Here is a 17,948-nt window from a genome sequence, read left to right on the forward strand (position 1 = left end):
AACAAATGTTATACATTCATTCATTCATCCATTCATTTATAAATTAATTCTGTTTACAGTAGCATTTACTTTTTTACAGTATAAGTCAATGATATGGTATTGTTTACTTTATTTATATTTATATTACAGTATGTGTACTGTAATATGAAATACAGAATTATACTTGCCATAAGCTGCCTGTCAAAATCTCGCTAACCCCTTTACAGTGTAGCATATGTCAAGTACAGTAGACCTGTGAGGCCTTTGATGATATAGTGAGTGGTTTTTATTGCCCTCATGACTGTATAATTGTGTACAGACTGTCTCTGTGTCAGCCTGCACGTACAGTAGGCAAAGACTGCATGTATGCAAGAGTATGTGTATGTATGAGCAAACATGAATCTGTGTGTGTGTGTGTGTGTGTGTGTGTGTGTGTGTGTGTGTGTGTGTGTGTGTGTGTGTGTGTGTGTGTGTGTGTGTGTGTGTGTGTGTGTGTGTGTGTGTGTGTGTGTGTGTGTGTGTGTGTGTGTTGAAACAGTGCAGTAACCTGACCCTTTATGCTCAGGCAGAGTAAACTGTGTTATCAGCCTGCTGTGTTGCAGAGTTACCTAACCACTGGATAAACCAGTTACATTTCATCACAGTCAGCCCAAACAAGTAGTGGAGAAAATAGAATGGTCTGTGGCAGGGACTTGGATAACAGCCATGTTTTTAGATGCATTTATGACACATCTGCTATTCAAGAAGGAACATGTGTGTAAATAATGCTTTCACATGGCAAGTATTAATGGACCATACCAAGTTCCATGTTTTACTACAGGATACACATGGCAAGTATTAATGAACCATATCAAGTTCCATGTTTTACTACAGGATACACATGGCAAGTATTAATGAACCATACCAAGTTCCATGTTTTACTACAGGATACACATGGCAAGTATTAATGAACCATATCAAGTTCCATGTTTTACTACAGGATACACATGGCAAGTATTAATGGACCATATCAAGTTACATGTTTTATTAGTACTACAGGATACACATGGCAAGTATTAATGGACCATATCAAGTTACATGTTTTATTAGTACTACAGGATACACATGGCAAGTATTAATGAACCATATCAAGTTCCATGTTTTATTAGTACTACAGGATACACATGGCAAGTATTAATGAACCATATCAAGTTCCATGTTTTATTAGTACTACAGGATACACATGGCAAGTATTAATGAACCATATCAAGTTACATGTTTTATTAGTACTACAGGATACACATGGCACGTGTTAATGGACCATATCAAGTTCCATGTTTTATTAGTACTACAGGATACACATGGCACGTGTTAATGGACCATATCAAGTTCCATGTTTTATTAGTACTACAGGATACACATGGCACGTGTTAATGGACCATATCAAGTTCCATGTTTTACTACAGGATACACATGGCAAGTATTAATGGACCATACCAAGTTCCATGTTTTACTAGTACTACAGGATACACATGACAAGTATTAATGGACCATACCAAGTTCCATGTTTTACTACAGGATACACATGGCAAGTATTAATGGACCATACCAAGTTCTATGTTTTACTACAGGATACACATGGCAAGTATTAATGAACCATATCAAGTTCCATTTTTTACTACAGGATACACATGGCAAGTATTAATGGACCATATCAAGTTCCATGTTTTATTAGTACTACAGGATACACATGGCACGTGTTAATGGACCATATCAAGTTCCATGTTTTATTAGTACTACAGGATACACATGGCACGTGTTAATGGACCATATCAAGTTCCATGTTTTATTAGTACTACAGGATACACATGGCACGTGTTAATGGACCATATCAAGTTCCATGTTTTACTACAGGATACACATGGCAAGTATTAATGGACCATACCAAGTTCCATGTTTTACTAGTACTACAGGATACACATGACAAGTATTAATGGACCATACCAAGTTCCATGTTTTACTACAGGATACACATGGCAAGTATTAATGGACCATACCAAGTTCCATGTTTTACTACAGGATACACATGGCAAGTATTAATGAACCATATCAAGTTCCATTTTTTACTACAGGATACACATGGCAAGTATTAATGGACCATACCAAGTTCCATGTTTTACTACAGGATACACATGGCAAGTATTAATGGACCATACCAAGTTCCATGTTTTACTACAGGATACACATGGCAAGTATTAATGAACCATACCAAGTTCCATGTTTTATTAGTACTACAGGATACACATAGCAAGTATTAATGAACCATATCAAGTTCCATGTTTTACTACAGGATACACATGGCAAGTATTAATGGACCATACCAAGTTCCATGTTTTACTACAGGATACACATGGCAAGTATTAATGAACCATACCAAGTTCCATGTTTAACTACAGGATACACATGGCAAGTATTAATGGACCATATCAAGTTCCATGTTTAACTACAGGATACACATGGCAAGTATTAATGAACCATACCAAGTTCCATGTTTTACTACAAGATACACATGGCAAGTATTAATGAACCATATCAAGTTCCATGTTTTACTACAGGATACACATGGCAAGTATTAATGGACCATATCAAGTTCCATGTTTTATTAGTACTACAGGATACACATGGCAAGTATTAATGGACCATATCAAGTTCCATGTTTTATTAGTACTACAGGATACACATGGCAAGTATTAATGAACCATATCAAGTTCCATGTTTTATTAGTACTACAGGATACACATGGCACGTGTTAATGGACCATATCAAGTTCCATGTTTTATTAGTACTACAGGATACACATGGCACGTGTTAATGGACCATATCAAGTTCCATGTTTTATTAGTACTACAGGATACACATGGCACGTGTTAATGGACCATATCAAGTTCCATGTTTTACTACAGGATACACATGGCAAGTATTAATGGACCATACCAAGTTCCATGTTTTACTAGTACTACAGGATACACATGACAAGTATTAATGGACCATACCAAGTTCCATGTTTTACTACAGGATACACATGGCAAGTATTAATGGACCATACCAAGTTCCATGTTTTACTACAGGATACACATGGCAAGTATTAATGGACCATACCAAGTTCCATGTTTTACTACAGGATACACATGGCAAGTATTAATGGACCATACCAAGTTCCATGTTTTACTACAGGATACACATGGCAAGTATTAATGAACCATACCAAGTTCCATGTTTTATTAGTACTACAGGATACACATAGCAAGTATTAATGAACCATATCAAGTTCCATGTTTTACTACAGGATACACATGGCAAGTATTAATGGACCATACCAAGTTCCATGTTTTACTACAGGACACACATGGCAAGTATTAATGAACCATACCAAGTTCCATGTTTAACTACAGGATACACATGGCAAGTATTAATGGACCATATCAAGTTCCATGTTTAACTACAGGATACACATGGCAAGTATTAATGAACCATACCAAGTTCCATGTTTTACTACAAGATACACATGGCAAGTATTAATGAACCATATCAAGTTCCATGTTTTACTACAGGATACACATGGCAAGTATTAATGGACCATATCAAGTTCCATGTTTTATTAGTACTACAGGATACACATGGCAAGTATTAATGGACCATATCAACTTCCATGTTTTATTAGTACTACAGGATACACATGGCAAGTATTAATGAACCATATCAAGTTCCATGTTTTATTAGTACTACAGGATACACATGGCACGTGTTAATGGACCATATCAAGTTCCATGTTTTATTAGTACTACAGGATACACATGGCACGTGTTAATGGACCATATCAAGTTCCATGTTTTACTACAGGATACACATGGCAAGTATTAATGGATCATACCAAGTTCCATGTTTTACTAGTACTACAGGATACACATGACAAGTATTAATGGACCATACCAAGTTCCATGTTTTACTACAGGATACACATGGCAAGTATTAATGGACCATACCAAGTTCCATGTTTTACTACAGGATACACATGGCAAGTATTAATGGACCATACCAAGTTCCATGTTTTATTAGTACTACAGGATACACATGGTATACACGTCCAACCAAATACTTACTGACAGGGTCCTTCTGGACAATGCAACAACAATAAGAAATAATAATGTGCGTGTGAACACTCGCTCCTGTCAAGTCTTTGACATTTACTACTTGCAACCAAATGGCATGTGTAAAATCTTGCAGAGGCATTCCATCGAAGCGACATTGTGACCTCTATGGCATTTATGTTTCACAGTTCATAGAGAGGTGCACCAAAGTATTGTGGCATACGGTCACGTTTGTCTTCCGCGTTCACACCCAGACTGCACCTCTGATCTACTGCTCCTGAGAAACGCTTCATGAGCAAATAGCTCTCTTTATCTATCATTCTCCACGCCGCTCTCTGTCACTATCTCTGTCAGACCCCAAGGGATTTTCATAGTTTCAAAAAAAATGCACAATGGTCTGTAGGGGGTAACTGATGGGGTTGGACCTGACACTGAGTATCTATCTACAAAGTATATGTTTTATACTCTGCAGATACTAACACATACTCATACAGGAGAACATAAGCAATAAGAGTTCCTCTTTTCATTAGATTCAGCAATCTCCCCCCCCCCCCCCCTCTCTGTGTCTCTCTCTTCCGGAACAGATCTCTAGCAAGACTTAAACCCTGCCCCCCACAAATCTGTGATGGGTCTTTTTTGATAAACAAAGACCGTGCCCTGCGCTGTGTGTGTGATCTGTGCAGCCATTATGTGTGTGTGTGTGTGTGTGTTTGTGTGTGTGTGTATTTGTGTGTGAGCGTGTTTGCAGCAGAGGAAGGAAGTCACAAGACGATGGGGGTTTCAAAACTGCAGCTGTTGAAGAAGCATAAGAAGCCTGTACTGTATCTTTTATTTTTTTCATTCTCCCCTTCTCCTTCTCGTCTACTCTAAGATACAGTACCGTTCGTATTTCTGCTCTCTGTGTGCGACGGGATTATAAACCTGGCAACAAAATCTTATTTTCTGTTATTTTGTAGATATCAGAAAATAAGTCGTGAATTTAGAATGGCTTGTGTGCATTATGCGCGTTAGTGGGTAAGACCCGGTTTGGGAGATCTGATTGGTTGAGAGCAGGCCAGCGCCTACAAAAGGCAAGTAAGGAGTGGACGAGAAGAGAGGGGCGGAGGAGGAGAGGAGTGGAACACCTTTTGACGGGTGCAACTGACACACTCCAGAGTACACTAGGAGCTCAGAAAGAGAGAAAGATAAAATCCTAAAGAGAAAGAGGGAATAAGGGGGGAAAGAGAAGAGAAAGAGGAGATTGTTTTTGCCATCTCTGAGACAAAGAGTAAGACAAAGAGAGTGAAAGAATTAGCGGTTGAGAGAGCGGGAGAGGAAGACAGAGAAAGAGATAGAGGGAGGGAGAGAAATCTGTGTAGTAGTCTGATCTCTCTGCATTCTAAATGAGGAGCCAAACAGCAGGGACTTAACCCCTTAAGCTCTGCTCACAGCCACAGCCAAGGGCTCAAACCTGTTTTATACCCAGAGACTGAGCTGCATCTTGCTGAGTCGGGAGCTAAACTACAGCTTGTTCATACTTATATGGTTTCCTCATGAGGAAAGTGCAGCAGGAGAAAGCTGTTTTTCCCTCATCAGAAAACTATAGAAGTATAAACTATTTCATTGCAACATCATATACTGTATGTATGCACAGAGGATGCATCAGTGTCGCATTGTTACATTCAGTGTAACGGAGGCAAGGTGATGTGCAATGTCAATAGGGTCTATATAAATACTGTATGTGGAAACTTTAAAAAAGGAAAAATAAATGATCTGGAAATAACTCGAAAAACGCCCGATACAGAGTCCCCTGGTGGTCTGCAACCCGAGCCAACAGTGAAACTGTCCAGAAGTAGTGCACTACGTGAGAAATGGGATGTCACTTTGTCCCGTAGTGTGACTGACGTGTCAGAGTTTAGGGTTAGGGTCCACCCACATGTTGCGCTTCCACATGGCTGTAATCCCACCCTGCAGTGTAACCAGATACCAGGCCCCGGACCAAGTTTGACTCAGGAAGGCATGGAGGTCTGTGTTACGGTGGTAGAGCCAATCAAAGAGGAGCTCTCTAGGTAAACAGGACCTCTCTTTCACAATTTGACCATTGAGTTAACACAAATTTACTGTACATACAAACCATATGTTACGTAAGCAATACACGAATGTCCCCATGACACACTTACCTCATCCCGCCCACTCCACTCCACCACCCACATACATACACACACAGACATATCCCTCACCTCCATGGCTGTGGGTGTGTGTCCCTGTCCGTTCTCCCCCGGGGGTATAGGCGCTGGGTGCAAGGTGACGATGTCATTGTCCTCCGGGGGCTTCCAGATGTACTGCTCCCCGTTTCCCATGAACACTGCCTCCTGGTGGACACACAGAGAACAGAGGTGAGGGCTCTGCTGTCAGCCTGGTAGCCAGGGCCCATAATCCCTACTCGAAGCACCACCGCAACACGTCATATATTAAGGCGAACACTGCAGCAGAAGCAAACTCCTTCCTCTGCTACTCTTTCATCTACGTGAGGCTACAATACGTTGAGTTTCCCGGGGAAGCTGTGAAGCGAGCTGTAGCCTATTGGTTTCACAATCATTTTCAGTCGTTTTCCGTTGGTAGGCCTACCAATGTGTCTCTCCTCATTCAGAAAGCTCACTGATGTCAATATCAAAGCTGATAATTGTGACTTGATTGAATGTGAATGATGTGAATAATAATAACAATGTTATTGTTACTTTGTGTCTCTAAAATAACTATGTTTCCAGAGTATTTTCTAATTGAAATGTCCAACTGTCAGTCTTTTACCAGAAAAATATTTTTGGGCCTACAGATAATATTCTGCCCATATGAACACATGTATTTTAGGCCCCAAAAATAACAGCTCTGCATGATTGAAGGAAAATCTGCAAAAAAGACAACATCGTTTCACATTCTTTAATAAAAGACATGCAATAGTCTGTACAGCTGGCTCCACAGTTTCCCCGCCGAATAGGCCTACAAGGAAACTCGACTTATCTCGGCGACATTGACTGCGCAAGGGGCGTAGTACCTTCCACAAAAAGTTTTGCTCGACAAAAAAAACACGTAAGCCTCAATAACAAAGCCTCAAAAATACTGTACATACAAACCATATGTTATGTAAGCAATACACAAATCTGACCAATATACTGTATAAATCCCAGCAAAACAACTCAATGAGACAGCCATTCTGCATACTCACACACAGACACAGACACAGTATATCATCTCTGGTAGGTCACCTCGGCGTTATGTCAGGCCTGCATGTACAGGACATGGACATACGTGACAGGACACCTGTATGTTTGTGTGTGTGTGTGAGTTCTCTAGAAAATGTTTATCCAGGGAAATTGATGTAAACACAGTCCACACTGAACAGCAAGTGTGTGTGTGTGTGTGTGTGTGTGTGTGTGTGTGTGTGTGTGTGTGTGTGTGTGTGTGTGTGTGTGTGTGTGTGTGTGTGTGTGTGTGTGTGTGTGTGTGTGTGTGTGTGCGTGTGTGTGTGTGTAGGTGTGTGGGTGTGTAGGTGTGTGTGGGTGTGAGTGGATCTCATGTGACTGTCTGTGACTGTCTACCCAACCATCCTACCACTAGTCTAGTAAGAGACTAGTGGTAGGATGTTTGCTTGAGGAATGACATGGTTGTTGAAATGGTTGTGCATATGGAATAAATTATCTGCTGGAATCAGATCATCTCTGTTCACACATTTGTAAGTGTACATTTTGTAATGCTATTAAAAACTTCTTAGGGCTGGGATCAATATGACAACAGCCAGTGAAAGTGCAGGGCGCCAAATTCAAAACAACAGAAATCTCATAATTAAAATTCCTCAAACATACAAGTATTTCACACCATTTTAAAGATAGACTTCTTGTTAATCCAGTCACAGTGTCCGATTTCAAATAGGCTTTCGGCGAAAGCACCACAAACGATAATGTTAGGTCAGAGCCAAGTCACAGAAAAACACAGCCATTTTTCCAGCCAAAGAGAGGAGTCACAAAAATCAGAAATAGAGAGAATTAATCACTAACCTTTGATGATCTTCATGAGATGACACTCATAGGACTTCATGTTACACAATACATGTATGTTTTGTTCGATAAAGTTCATATTTATATAAAAAAATCTCAGTATATATTGGCGCGTTATGTTCAGTAGTTCCAAAAACATCCGGTAATTTTGTGTTATACACATATAGTGTTATACATGGTACTTTAGATACACTTCTCCTTAATGCAACCGCTGTGTCAGATTTTTTTTAAACTACGGAAAAAGCAAACCATGCAATAATCTGAGTACGGCGCTCAGAGCCCAAAACAACCATAAAGATATCCGCCATGTTGGATTCAACAGAAGTCAGAAATAACATTATAAATATTCACTTACCTTTGATGATCTTCATCAGAATGCACTCCCAGGAATTCCAGTTCCACAATAAATGTTTGTTTTGTTCGATAAAGTTCATCATATATGTCCAAAAAGCTCCTTTTGTTAGCGCGTTCAGTTCACAAATCAAAATTCATGACGCGCATACACTAGGAGCAGACAAAAAGTCAAAAAGTTCTGTTACAGTCCGTAGAAACATGTCAAACGAAGTATAGAATCAATCTTTAGGATGTTTTTAACATAAATCTTCAATAATGTTCCAACCGGAGAATTCCTTTGTCTGTAGAAATGCAATGGAACAGAGCTCGCTCTCACGTGAACGAGCATCACGAGCTCATGGCACTCTGCCAGACACCTGGCTCAAACAGCCCTTATGAGCCCTCAATTCACAGTAGAAGCATCACACAAGGTTCTAAAGACTGTTGACATCTAGTGGAAGCCGTAGGAAGTGCAACATGACCAATATCCCACTGTATCTTCAATAGGGAATGAGTTGAAAAACGACCAACCTCAGATTTCCCACTTCCTGGTTGGATTTCTTCTCAGGTTTTTGCCTGCCATATTAGTTCTGTTATACTCACAGACATCATTCAAACAGTTTTAGAAACTTCAGAGTGTTTTCTATCAAAATATACTAATAATATGCATATCTTAGCTTCTGGAACTGAGTAGCAGGCAGTTTACTCTGGGCACCTCTGGGCACCTTATTCATCCAAGCTACTCAATACTGCCCCCAGCCATAAGGAGTCAAATATCTCCCCATTTACAGCAAATCATCTGTATGCAGCTTCACTATGCTGACAGGTTCAATGAACGTCTCCCCTCCACCGTACTGCTGTCTCTTGTCCTTTTGTTTTTTTCTTCATATAACTGAACAAAACAGTACTGTCAGATAGAGGGTCAAATGTTTTTGAGGAAATTTCAATGGTTAAAGAATCACGTGTGTTGTGTTGCATATACACGGCCCCCAGATCAAAGATGCTCCCCACGTTTGTGTGTGTGTTCGTGTGTGTGTGTGTAAAAAGACAGCCCACTCAGTGCACAGCTGCCCAGAAATCAGACAGCAAATCATAAACAGAATCAGATGTTGCCGTCAAATGAGCTGCTCTTCTTCGTCGGTGGATCTTTTTAACTCTTGGTCGATCGAGAGGTTTGAGTGAGAGAGGAGTGAGTGCTACCAACATCCAGATGTGTATTGCTCTCTATCACACACAGAGACCCTCCATTGCCCCCACCGTCATATCTACACTACAGAACCACTGCAAACGCAATTAAAGTGAATTGAAGTGCAGGAGTAGTTTGTTGATTGTGCTGTATATACAATCTGATGGTTACAGGTTTAATTGACTTTCTAACAAAAATCTAACTCAATAGTTACAAAGCACAATAGTTTATGTTGTGTAAATGAAGATGCACTCTCCAGAGCCAGTGATGAAATCTTTATATCTGAGGGATTGGGTGTGTGTTCTGTTTATTCCTCTGGCTGGACGGCTACCTGTTCTGCTGTTTCTTCCCTCAACACACACGCAAGCGCACACACTCACACACACACACACTCACTCACACACGGCTTGGCAGCCATACAGGCTCTTGCGTAATCGTCCCCTCCGCTCCGCTGGCCAAGCACACAACATGTGCTCCACAGAGCAGGAGAAGGGCAGGGACGCAGGCTCGCAAACACACACACTCGAGCTATGAAGCACATACACACATATAGGCTACAGTACACACGCATAAACATAACATCCTTTTAGATGGTAAGAGCCCTTTTTGGGGTACTTTGAGCGGTTTCGTACTAGTTTCATCTCGCTGTGATATTCTCAGACGGATTTTAGAGCTCTCAACATGAGAAACTACAAAATATCTTCATAGAATTGAACTACAAGACCACTTTTTCTTGGTCACAGACGGACAAAATCACTTTGTGCTTAAAGCTGAAGTTGTAACGAGTCTGCACATGGTGTCTCTGGACGCTCAGTGGACGTTAAGGAGAAATTATGTCTGCACACCACATTCCCCAATCAATCTACATGTATTTATTCCCTTGTTCCCCATCATGTCTTTGTGTTAGATTGTTTGTGTTGTTGACGTGACAGACTGGCTTGTTTTTTCCATGTAATTGTTTCACAAAGATGTTTATTGTTAAACATAATTCTTGTGACTGTTTTGCGCATTTTGCACTTTTGCCTAAATAAAGTGTGCGCCTGTTCCCAAATCTCTGCTCTCCTGCACCTGACTTCCAGTATGCACACATCTGACAGAGATGAGTAATGTAGGATATGTAAACATTATTCAAGTGGCATTATTTAAAGTGACTAGTGATACAATTATTAAATCCATTTATGAAAGTGGCCAGTGATTTGAGTCTGTATGTTGGCAGCAGCCTCTCAATGTTAGTGTTGGCTGTTTAACAGTCTGATGGCCTTGAGATAGAAGCTTTTTTTCAGTCTCTCGGTCCCTGCTTTGATGCACCTGTACTGACCTCGCCTTCTGAATGATAGCAGGGTGAACAGGCAGTGGCTCAGGTGGTTGTTGTCCTTGATTATCTTATTGGCCTTCCTGTGACATTGGGTGCTGTAGGTGTTCTGGAGGGCAGGTAGTTTGCCTCCGGTGATGCGTTGTGCAGACCTCACTACCCTCTGGAGAGCCTTGTGGTTTAGGGCGGTGCAGTTGCCATACCAGGCGGCGATGTGTACGCCGAGGAACTTGAAACTTTCCACCTTCTCCACTACTGTTCCGTCGATGTGGATAGGGGGGTGCTCCCTCTGCTGTTTCCTGAAGTCCACGATCATCTCTTTTGTTTTGTTGACGTTGAGTTAGAAGTTATTTTCCTGACACCATATTCCGAGGGCCCTCACCTCCTCCTTGCAGCCTGTCTCATCGTTGTTGGTAATCAAGCCTGCCACTGTAGTGTTGTCTGCAAACTTGATGATTGAGTTTGAGGCGTACATTGCCATGCAGTCATGGGTGAACAGGGCGTACAGGAGAGGGCTGAGATCCCACCCTTGTGGGGCCCGAGTGTTGAGGATCATCGGGGTGGAGATGTTGTTTCCTTCCTTCACCACCTGGGGGCGGCCCGTCAGAAAGTCCAGGACCCAGTTGCATAGGGCGGGGTGTAGACCCAGGGTCTCAAGCTTAATGATGAGTTTGGAAGGTACTATGGTGTTGAATGCTTAGCTGTAGTCAATGAACAGCATTCTTACATAGGTATTCCTCTTGTCCAGATGGGATAGGGCAGTGTGCAGTGTGATGGCGATTGCATCGTCTGTGGAACTATTGGGGTGGTAAGTAAATTGTAGTGGGTCTAGGGTAACAGGTAGGGTGGAGGTGATATGATCCTTGACTAGTCTCTCAAAGCACTTCATGATTACAGAAGTGAGTGCTACGGGGCGATAGTCATTTAGTTCAGTTACTTTAGCTTTCTTGGGAACAGGAACAATGCTGGCCATCTTGAAACATGTCTGGGCCTGCAGCCTTGCGAGGGTTAACGCGTTGAAATATTTTACTCACGTTGGCCACGGAGAAGGAGAGCCCACAGTCTTTGTATAGTCCTCAAAGCGCGCAAAGAAGTTGTTTAATTTGTCTGGGAGCAAGACGTCGATGTCCACGACGGCTCTGGTTTTCTTTTTGGAATCCATTATTGTCTGTAGACACTGCCACATACGTCTGATGTTGGAACCGTCGAATTGCGACTGTACTTTGTCTCTACACGGACACTACACCGTTTGTATTCGGTCATGTTTCCAGTCGCCTTGCCATTATTAAATGCGGTGGTTCGCGCTTTCAGTTTTGCTCGAATGCTGCCATCAATCCATGGTTTCTGGTTAGGGAAGGTTTTAATAGTCACAGAAGGTACAACATCTCCAATGCACTTCCTAATAAACTCACGCACCGAGTCAGCGTATACGACGTTATTGTCTGAGGCTAGCCAGAACATATCCTAGTCCACGTGATCGAAGCAATCTTGAATCGTGGAATCCAGCTGGTCAGACCAGCGTTGGTTCGACCTAAACACGGGCCTTCCTGTTTTAGTTTCTGCCTATAGGAGGCGAGCAACAAGATGGAGTCATGGTCAGACTTGCTGAAGGGAGGGCGGGGGAGGGCCTTGTATACATCGCAGAAGTTAGAGTAGCAGTGGTCAATTGTTTTGCACAAGAGGGTACAACAATCAATGTGCTGGCAGAATTTAGGTACTCTTGTTCTCAAATTAGCTTTGTTAAAATCCCCAGCTACAATAAATGCAGCCTCAGGACATATGGTTTCAAGTTTACATAGAGTCCAGTGAAGTTCTTTCAGGGCCGTCGAGGTATCAGCTTGGGGGGGATATACATGGCTGTGACTATAATCAAAGAAAATTCTCTTGGGCTATAATGCGGTCGGCATTTGATTGTAAGGAATTCTAGGTCAGGTGAACAAAAGGACTTGTGTTCCTGTATGTTGTTATGATTACACCATGAGTCATTAATCATGAAGCATACACCCCCGCCCTTCTTCTTACCAGAGAGATGGCTGTTTCTGTCGGCGCGACGCATGAAGAAACCCGGTGGCTGTACCGACTCTGACAACATATCCCGAGAGAGCCATGTTTCCCTGAAACAGAGAATGTTACAATCTCGGATGTCTCTCTGGAAGGCAACTCGTGTCCGAATTTTGTCCACCTTGTTGTCTAAAGACTGGACATTGGCGAGTAATATGCTCGGAATGGGTGGATGGTGTGCTCGCCTTCTAAGTCTGACCAGGAGGCCGCTCCGTCTGCCTCTCCTGCGGCGACGACGTTGTTTTGGGTCAGCCTCTGAGATGTCCAGGGTGGAGGTCCGAACAAAGGATCCACTTCAGGAAAGTCGTATTCCTGGTCGTAATGTTGGTAAGTTGACGTCGATCTTATATCCAATAGTTCTTCCCGGCTGTATGTAATAATACTTAAGATTTCCTGGGCTAAGAATGTAATAAATAATACATAAAAAACGAATTACTGCATAGTTTCCTAAGAACGCGGAGCGAGGCGAGCATCTCTGTCAGTGGCTTCTTCCTGTTTCTGTTTCTCTCAGCACATATCAAAGCTCCAGGCTAAGGTTAAATCTAGACTTGGTTTCCTCTATCGTAATCGCTTCTCTTTCACCGCAGCTGCCAAACTAACCCTGATTCAGATGACCATCCTACCCATGCTAGATTACGGAGACGAAATTGATAGATCGGCAGGTAAGGGTGCTCTCAAGCGGCTAGATGTTCTTTACCATTCGTCCATCAGATTTGCCACTAATGCTCCTTATAGGACACGTCACTGCACTCTATACTCCTCTGTAAACTGGTCATCTCTGTATACCCGTCGCAAGACCCACTGGTTGATGCTTATTTATAAAACCCTCTTAGGCCTCACTCCCCCCTATCTGAGATACCTACAGCAGCCCTCATCCTCCACATACAACACCCGTTCTGCCAGTCATATTCTGTTAAAGGTCCCCAAAGCACACACATCCCTGGGTCGCTCCTCTTTTCAGTTTGCTGCAGCTAGCGACTGGAACGATCCGCAAAAAACACTCAAACTGGATAGTTTTATCTCCATCTCTTCATTCAAAGACTCATCCATGGACACTCTTACTGACAGTTGTGGCTGCTTCGCGTGATGTATTGTTGTCTCTACCTTCTTGCCCTTGTCCTGTTGTCTGTGCCCAATAATGTTTGTACCATGTTTTGTGCTGCTGCAATGTTGTGTTGCTACCATGTTGTTGTCAAGTTGTGTTGCTACCATGCTGTGTTGTCATGTGTTGCTGCCATGTTGTTGTCTTAGGTCTCTCTTTATGTAGTGTTGTGGTGTCTCTCTTGTCGTGATGTGTGTTTTGTCCTATATTTTTATTTTATTTTCAATCCCAGCTCTCGTCCCCGCAGGAGGCCTTGTGCCTTTGGTAGGCCGTCATTGTAAATAACAATTTGTTCATAATTGACTTGCCTAGTTAAATAAAGGTTAAATAAACACACACATTTACCTACACACACACACACACACACACACACACACACACACACACACACACACACACACACACACACACACACACACACACACACACACACACACACACACACACACACTCAGACAGACAGACAGGCACAAAATACACACACACACAGTAAGAGAAAACAGGTAGGACCGCCAAACACACAGGAAGGTTTGATCTTTATCATTGTCCCTCCATTACCCTCTTTCAGTGCTGCCCACACTATACACACTATTTCCATCTGGTTACAAAATGATATCAGACCCTGGGCACATATGGTATACTTTCAACAATGAGATTTAATAATGTCTGTGGGACATATTCTAACAACTAAAGGATGATAGCAGAGCAAAGTTGCAAAAGGAAGATATGTGTCATACTCTGATCAATTCTGCTTCTCTCCTAGACATCGTCTTTGAAGATCTGACATTCTAGTCATGTGGACAGGTAAGGTCAGTAGAGCACATGGGGCTGGAAATAGTGATAAAGATCAGGCTCAAATTGCTCCCTACACACTAATCTAAGATCAGTTTCATGGTTAAGATTAGTATTGAGGTTAGGGTGATCTGATCGTAGACCTGTGTTTAAGGAGGGACTTCAACCCGGAGCGTTACAAATCTACTCTTCTGCTGACATTGAACACTGAGCACTGAGCAGAAGGAATAGTTCCCTCTGGTGGGTAAATGAAGGAACTGACAGGTTAATATTTCTGCCCTACAGCATGTAGACCGTAAACCCCAAAAGGCATTTTTAACTCAAAAACTTCTAGTAAAATAAACACAAAGTCAATGAAAAGTCATTATTACTTAAAATGTGTATGTGATACTGACTCAGAACTAAATGAGAAGTCAAATCAACTCTATTTTTTAAGTTATGACAACAAATGAACTTTTTTCCCAGTATGCGCTACTGCAGGTTAATTCTTTGTAATTGTTTATAATATCGCTAATGTTGCATTAGTGACTGATTTATCAATGTTATGCTACACAAAGATAAATACTTGTAGAGCTAATGTGGCCTGTAAACCATGAGTTCTGGCCACTGTATTAGAATGAAGCTATGCCTCAAAATAAGAATTTAGGAGATATGTAATGTATTGTCATAAAGAGTTTAATAATGATAACATTTGCCTAGGAATTCACTTGTTGAAGGCCACAGGGACTGAAAATGAACAAATTCAACAACCATGTCCCTGTCACTAACCAATACAGTCCAGACTAGTACCTAAATCTACCAATAAAAATGAACGCGGGCGTGATCTGGCATATAAACCAGTCAAGGACATTCGTATTGTAACACAATTTGGTACACATGTTGCAAACGCTGTCAAGACTCAACATTTGCAAAACAATTCATTCCGGCCACACGGTGGCGCTATGATGGGCACATGCTTTTATCTCTTTTAATCTCTGAAATTTGGCACACATGCTCAGGTAAATGAGTCCAGCTAACCCACGCGATATCTCAGACACCACTGGCCCAATATAGACAATTATTGGGTAAATGATGTGTCTTGCCATAGAAATCTGGCATTTACAGAAGTACACTCATTGGCCCCAGGGTGGGCGGTATAGTAAACAACTGTACGCACTTTAGTCACAAGCAATATCTCAGACACTACAGGCCCGATTATGACGAAACTTGGGTGAACGATGTGTCATGCTACAGAGATCCGTCAATTAACAAAATTACATTGATTGGCCCAAGGGTGGCGCTGCATCATTCGTGGGTTACTATATGTTTACTGTTGCCTTTTTTAACTCTTATTATTATCTATCGTAATGCCTAATCACTTTAATGCCACACCCTACCTTCATGTACATATCAGCAGTTGATGTCGGAAGTTTACATACACTTAGGTTGGAGTCATTAAAACTTGTTTTTCAACCACTCCACACATTTCTTGTTAACAAACTATAAACTGCATGACACAAGTAATTTTTCCAACAATTGTTTACAGACAGATTATTTCACTTATAATTCACTGTATCACAATTCCAGTGGGTCAGAAGTTTACATACACTAAGTTGGCTGTGCCTTTAAACAGCTTGGATAATTCCCGAAAATGATGTCATGGCGTTAGAAGCTTCTGATAGGCTAATTGACATCATTTGAGTAAATTGGAGGTGTACCTGTGGATGTATTTCAAGGCCTACCTTCAAACTCAGTGCCTCTTTGCTTGACATCATGTGAAAATCTAAATAAATCAGCCAAGACCTCAGAAAGAAAATTGTAGACATCCACAAGTCTGGTTCATCCTTGGGAGCAATTTCCAAATGCCTGAAGGTACCACGTTCATCTGTACAAACAAAAGCAAGCAAGTATAAACACCATGGGACCACGCAGCCGTCATACCGCTCAGGAAGGAGACGCGTTCCTTCTCCTAGAGATGAACGTACTTTGGTGCGAAAAGTGCCAATCAATCCCAGAACAACAGCAAAGGACCTTGTGAAGATGCTGGAGGAAGCAGGTACAAAAGTATCTATATCCAAAGTAAAATGAGTCCTATATCGACATAACCTGAAAGGCCGCTCAGCAAGGAGGAAGCCACTGCTCCAAAACTGCCATAAAAAAGCCAGACTACGGTTTGCAACTGCACATGGGGACAAAGATTGTACTTTTTGGAGAAATGTCCTCTGGTCTGATGAAGCAAAAATAGAACTGCTTGGCCATAATGACCATCGTTATGTTGGGATGAAAAGGGGGGACGCTTGCAAACCGAAGAACACCATCCCAACCGTGAAGCACGGGGGGTGGCAGCATCATGTTGTGGGGGTGCTTTGCTGCAGGGGGGACTGGTGCACTTCACAAAACAGATGGCATCATGAGGGAGGAAAATTATGTGGATATATTGAAGCAACATCTCAAGACATCAGGAAGTTAAAGCTTTGTCGCAAATGAGTCTTCCAAATGGACAATGACTTAAGGCTGACAAAATGGCTTAAGGACAACAAAGTCAAGGTATTGGAATGACCATCACAAAGCCCTGACCTCAATACTATAGAAAATGTGTGGGCAGAACTGAAAAAGCGTGTTCGAGCAAGGAGGCCTACAAACCTGACTCAGTTACACCAGCTCTGTCAGGAGCAATGGGCCAAAATTGACCCAACTTATTGTGGGAAGCTTGTGTAAGGCTACCCGAAACGTTTGACTCAAGTTAAACAATTTAAAGGCAATGGTACCGAATACTAATTGAGTGTATGTAAACTTCTGACCCACTGTGAATGTGATGAAAGAAATAAAAGCTGAAATAAATTATTCTCTCTACTATTATTCTGACATTTCACATTCTTAAAATAAAGTGGTGATCCTAACTGACCTAAGACAAGGAATTGTGAAGAACTGAGTTTAAATGTATTGGGCCGAGGTGTATGTAAACTTCCGACTTCAACTGTACCTCAAATACCTCATACTCCTTCACATTGATTTGATACTGGTACTCCCTGTATATAGCTCTCTT

The 17,948-nt window shown here is 41.7% G+C and overlaps 1 protein-coding gene across 1 annotated transcript in view; it reads right to left on the reverse strand.

Annotated features, from left to right (window-relative positions):
• The window catches only part of LOC139559908 (collagen alpha-1(III) chain-like), an 86,480-nt gene that overhangs the window by 14,666 nt on the left and 53,866 nt on the right, over nt 1–17,948 (reverse strand). Inside the window, exon 8 of the mRNA XM_071376355.1 lies at nt 6,326–6,457. Within this exon, the coding sequence (XP_071232456.1) occupies nt 6,326–6,457 (132 nt within the window). The remainder of the gene's footprint in view (nt 1–6,325; nt 6,458–17,948) is intronic.

The sequence above is a fragment of the Salvelinus alpinus genome, chromosome 30, assembly GCF_045679555.1.
Source record: "Salvelinus alpinus chromosome 30, SLU_Salpinus.1, whole genome shotgun sequence".
Taxonomy (NCBI): domain Eukaryota; kingdom Metazoa; phylum Chordata; class Actinopteri; order Salmoniformes; family Salmonidae; genus Salvelinus; species Salvelinus alpinus.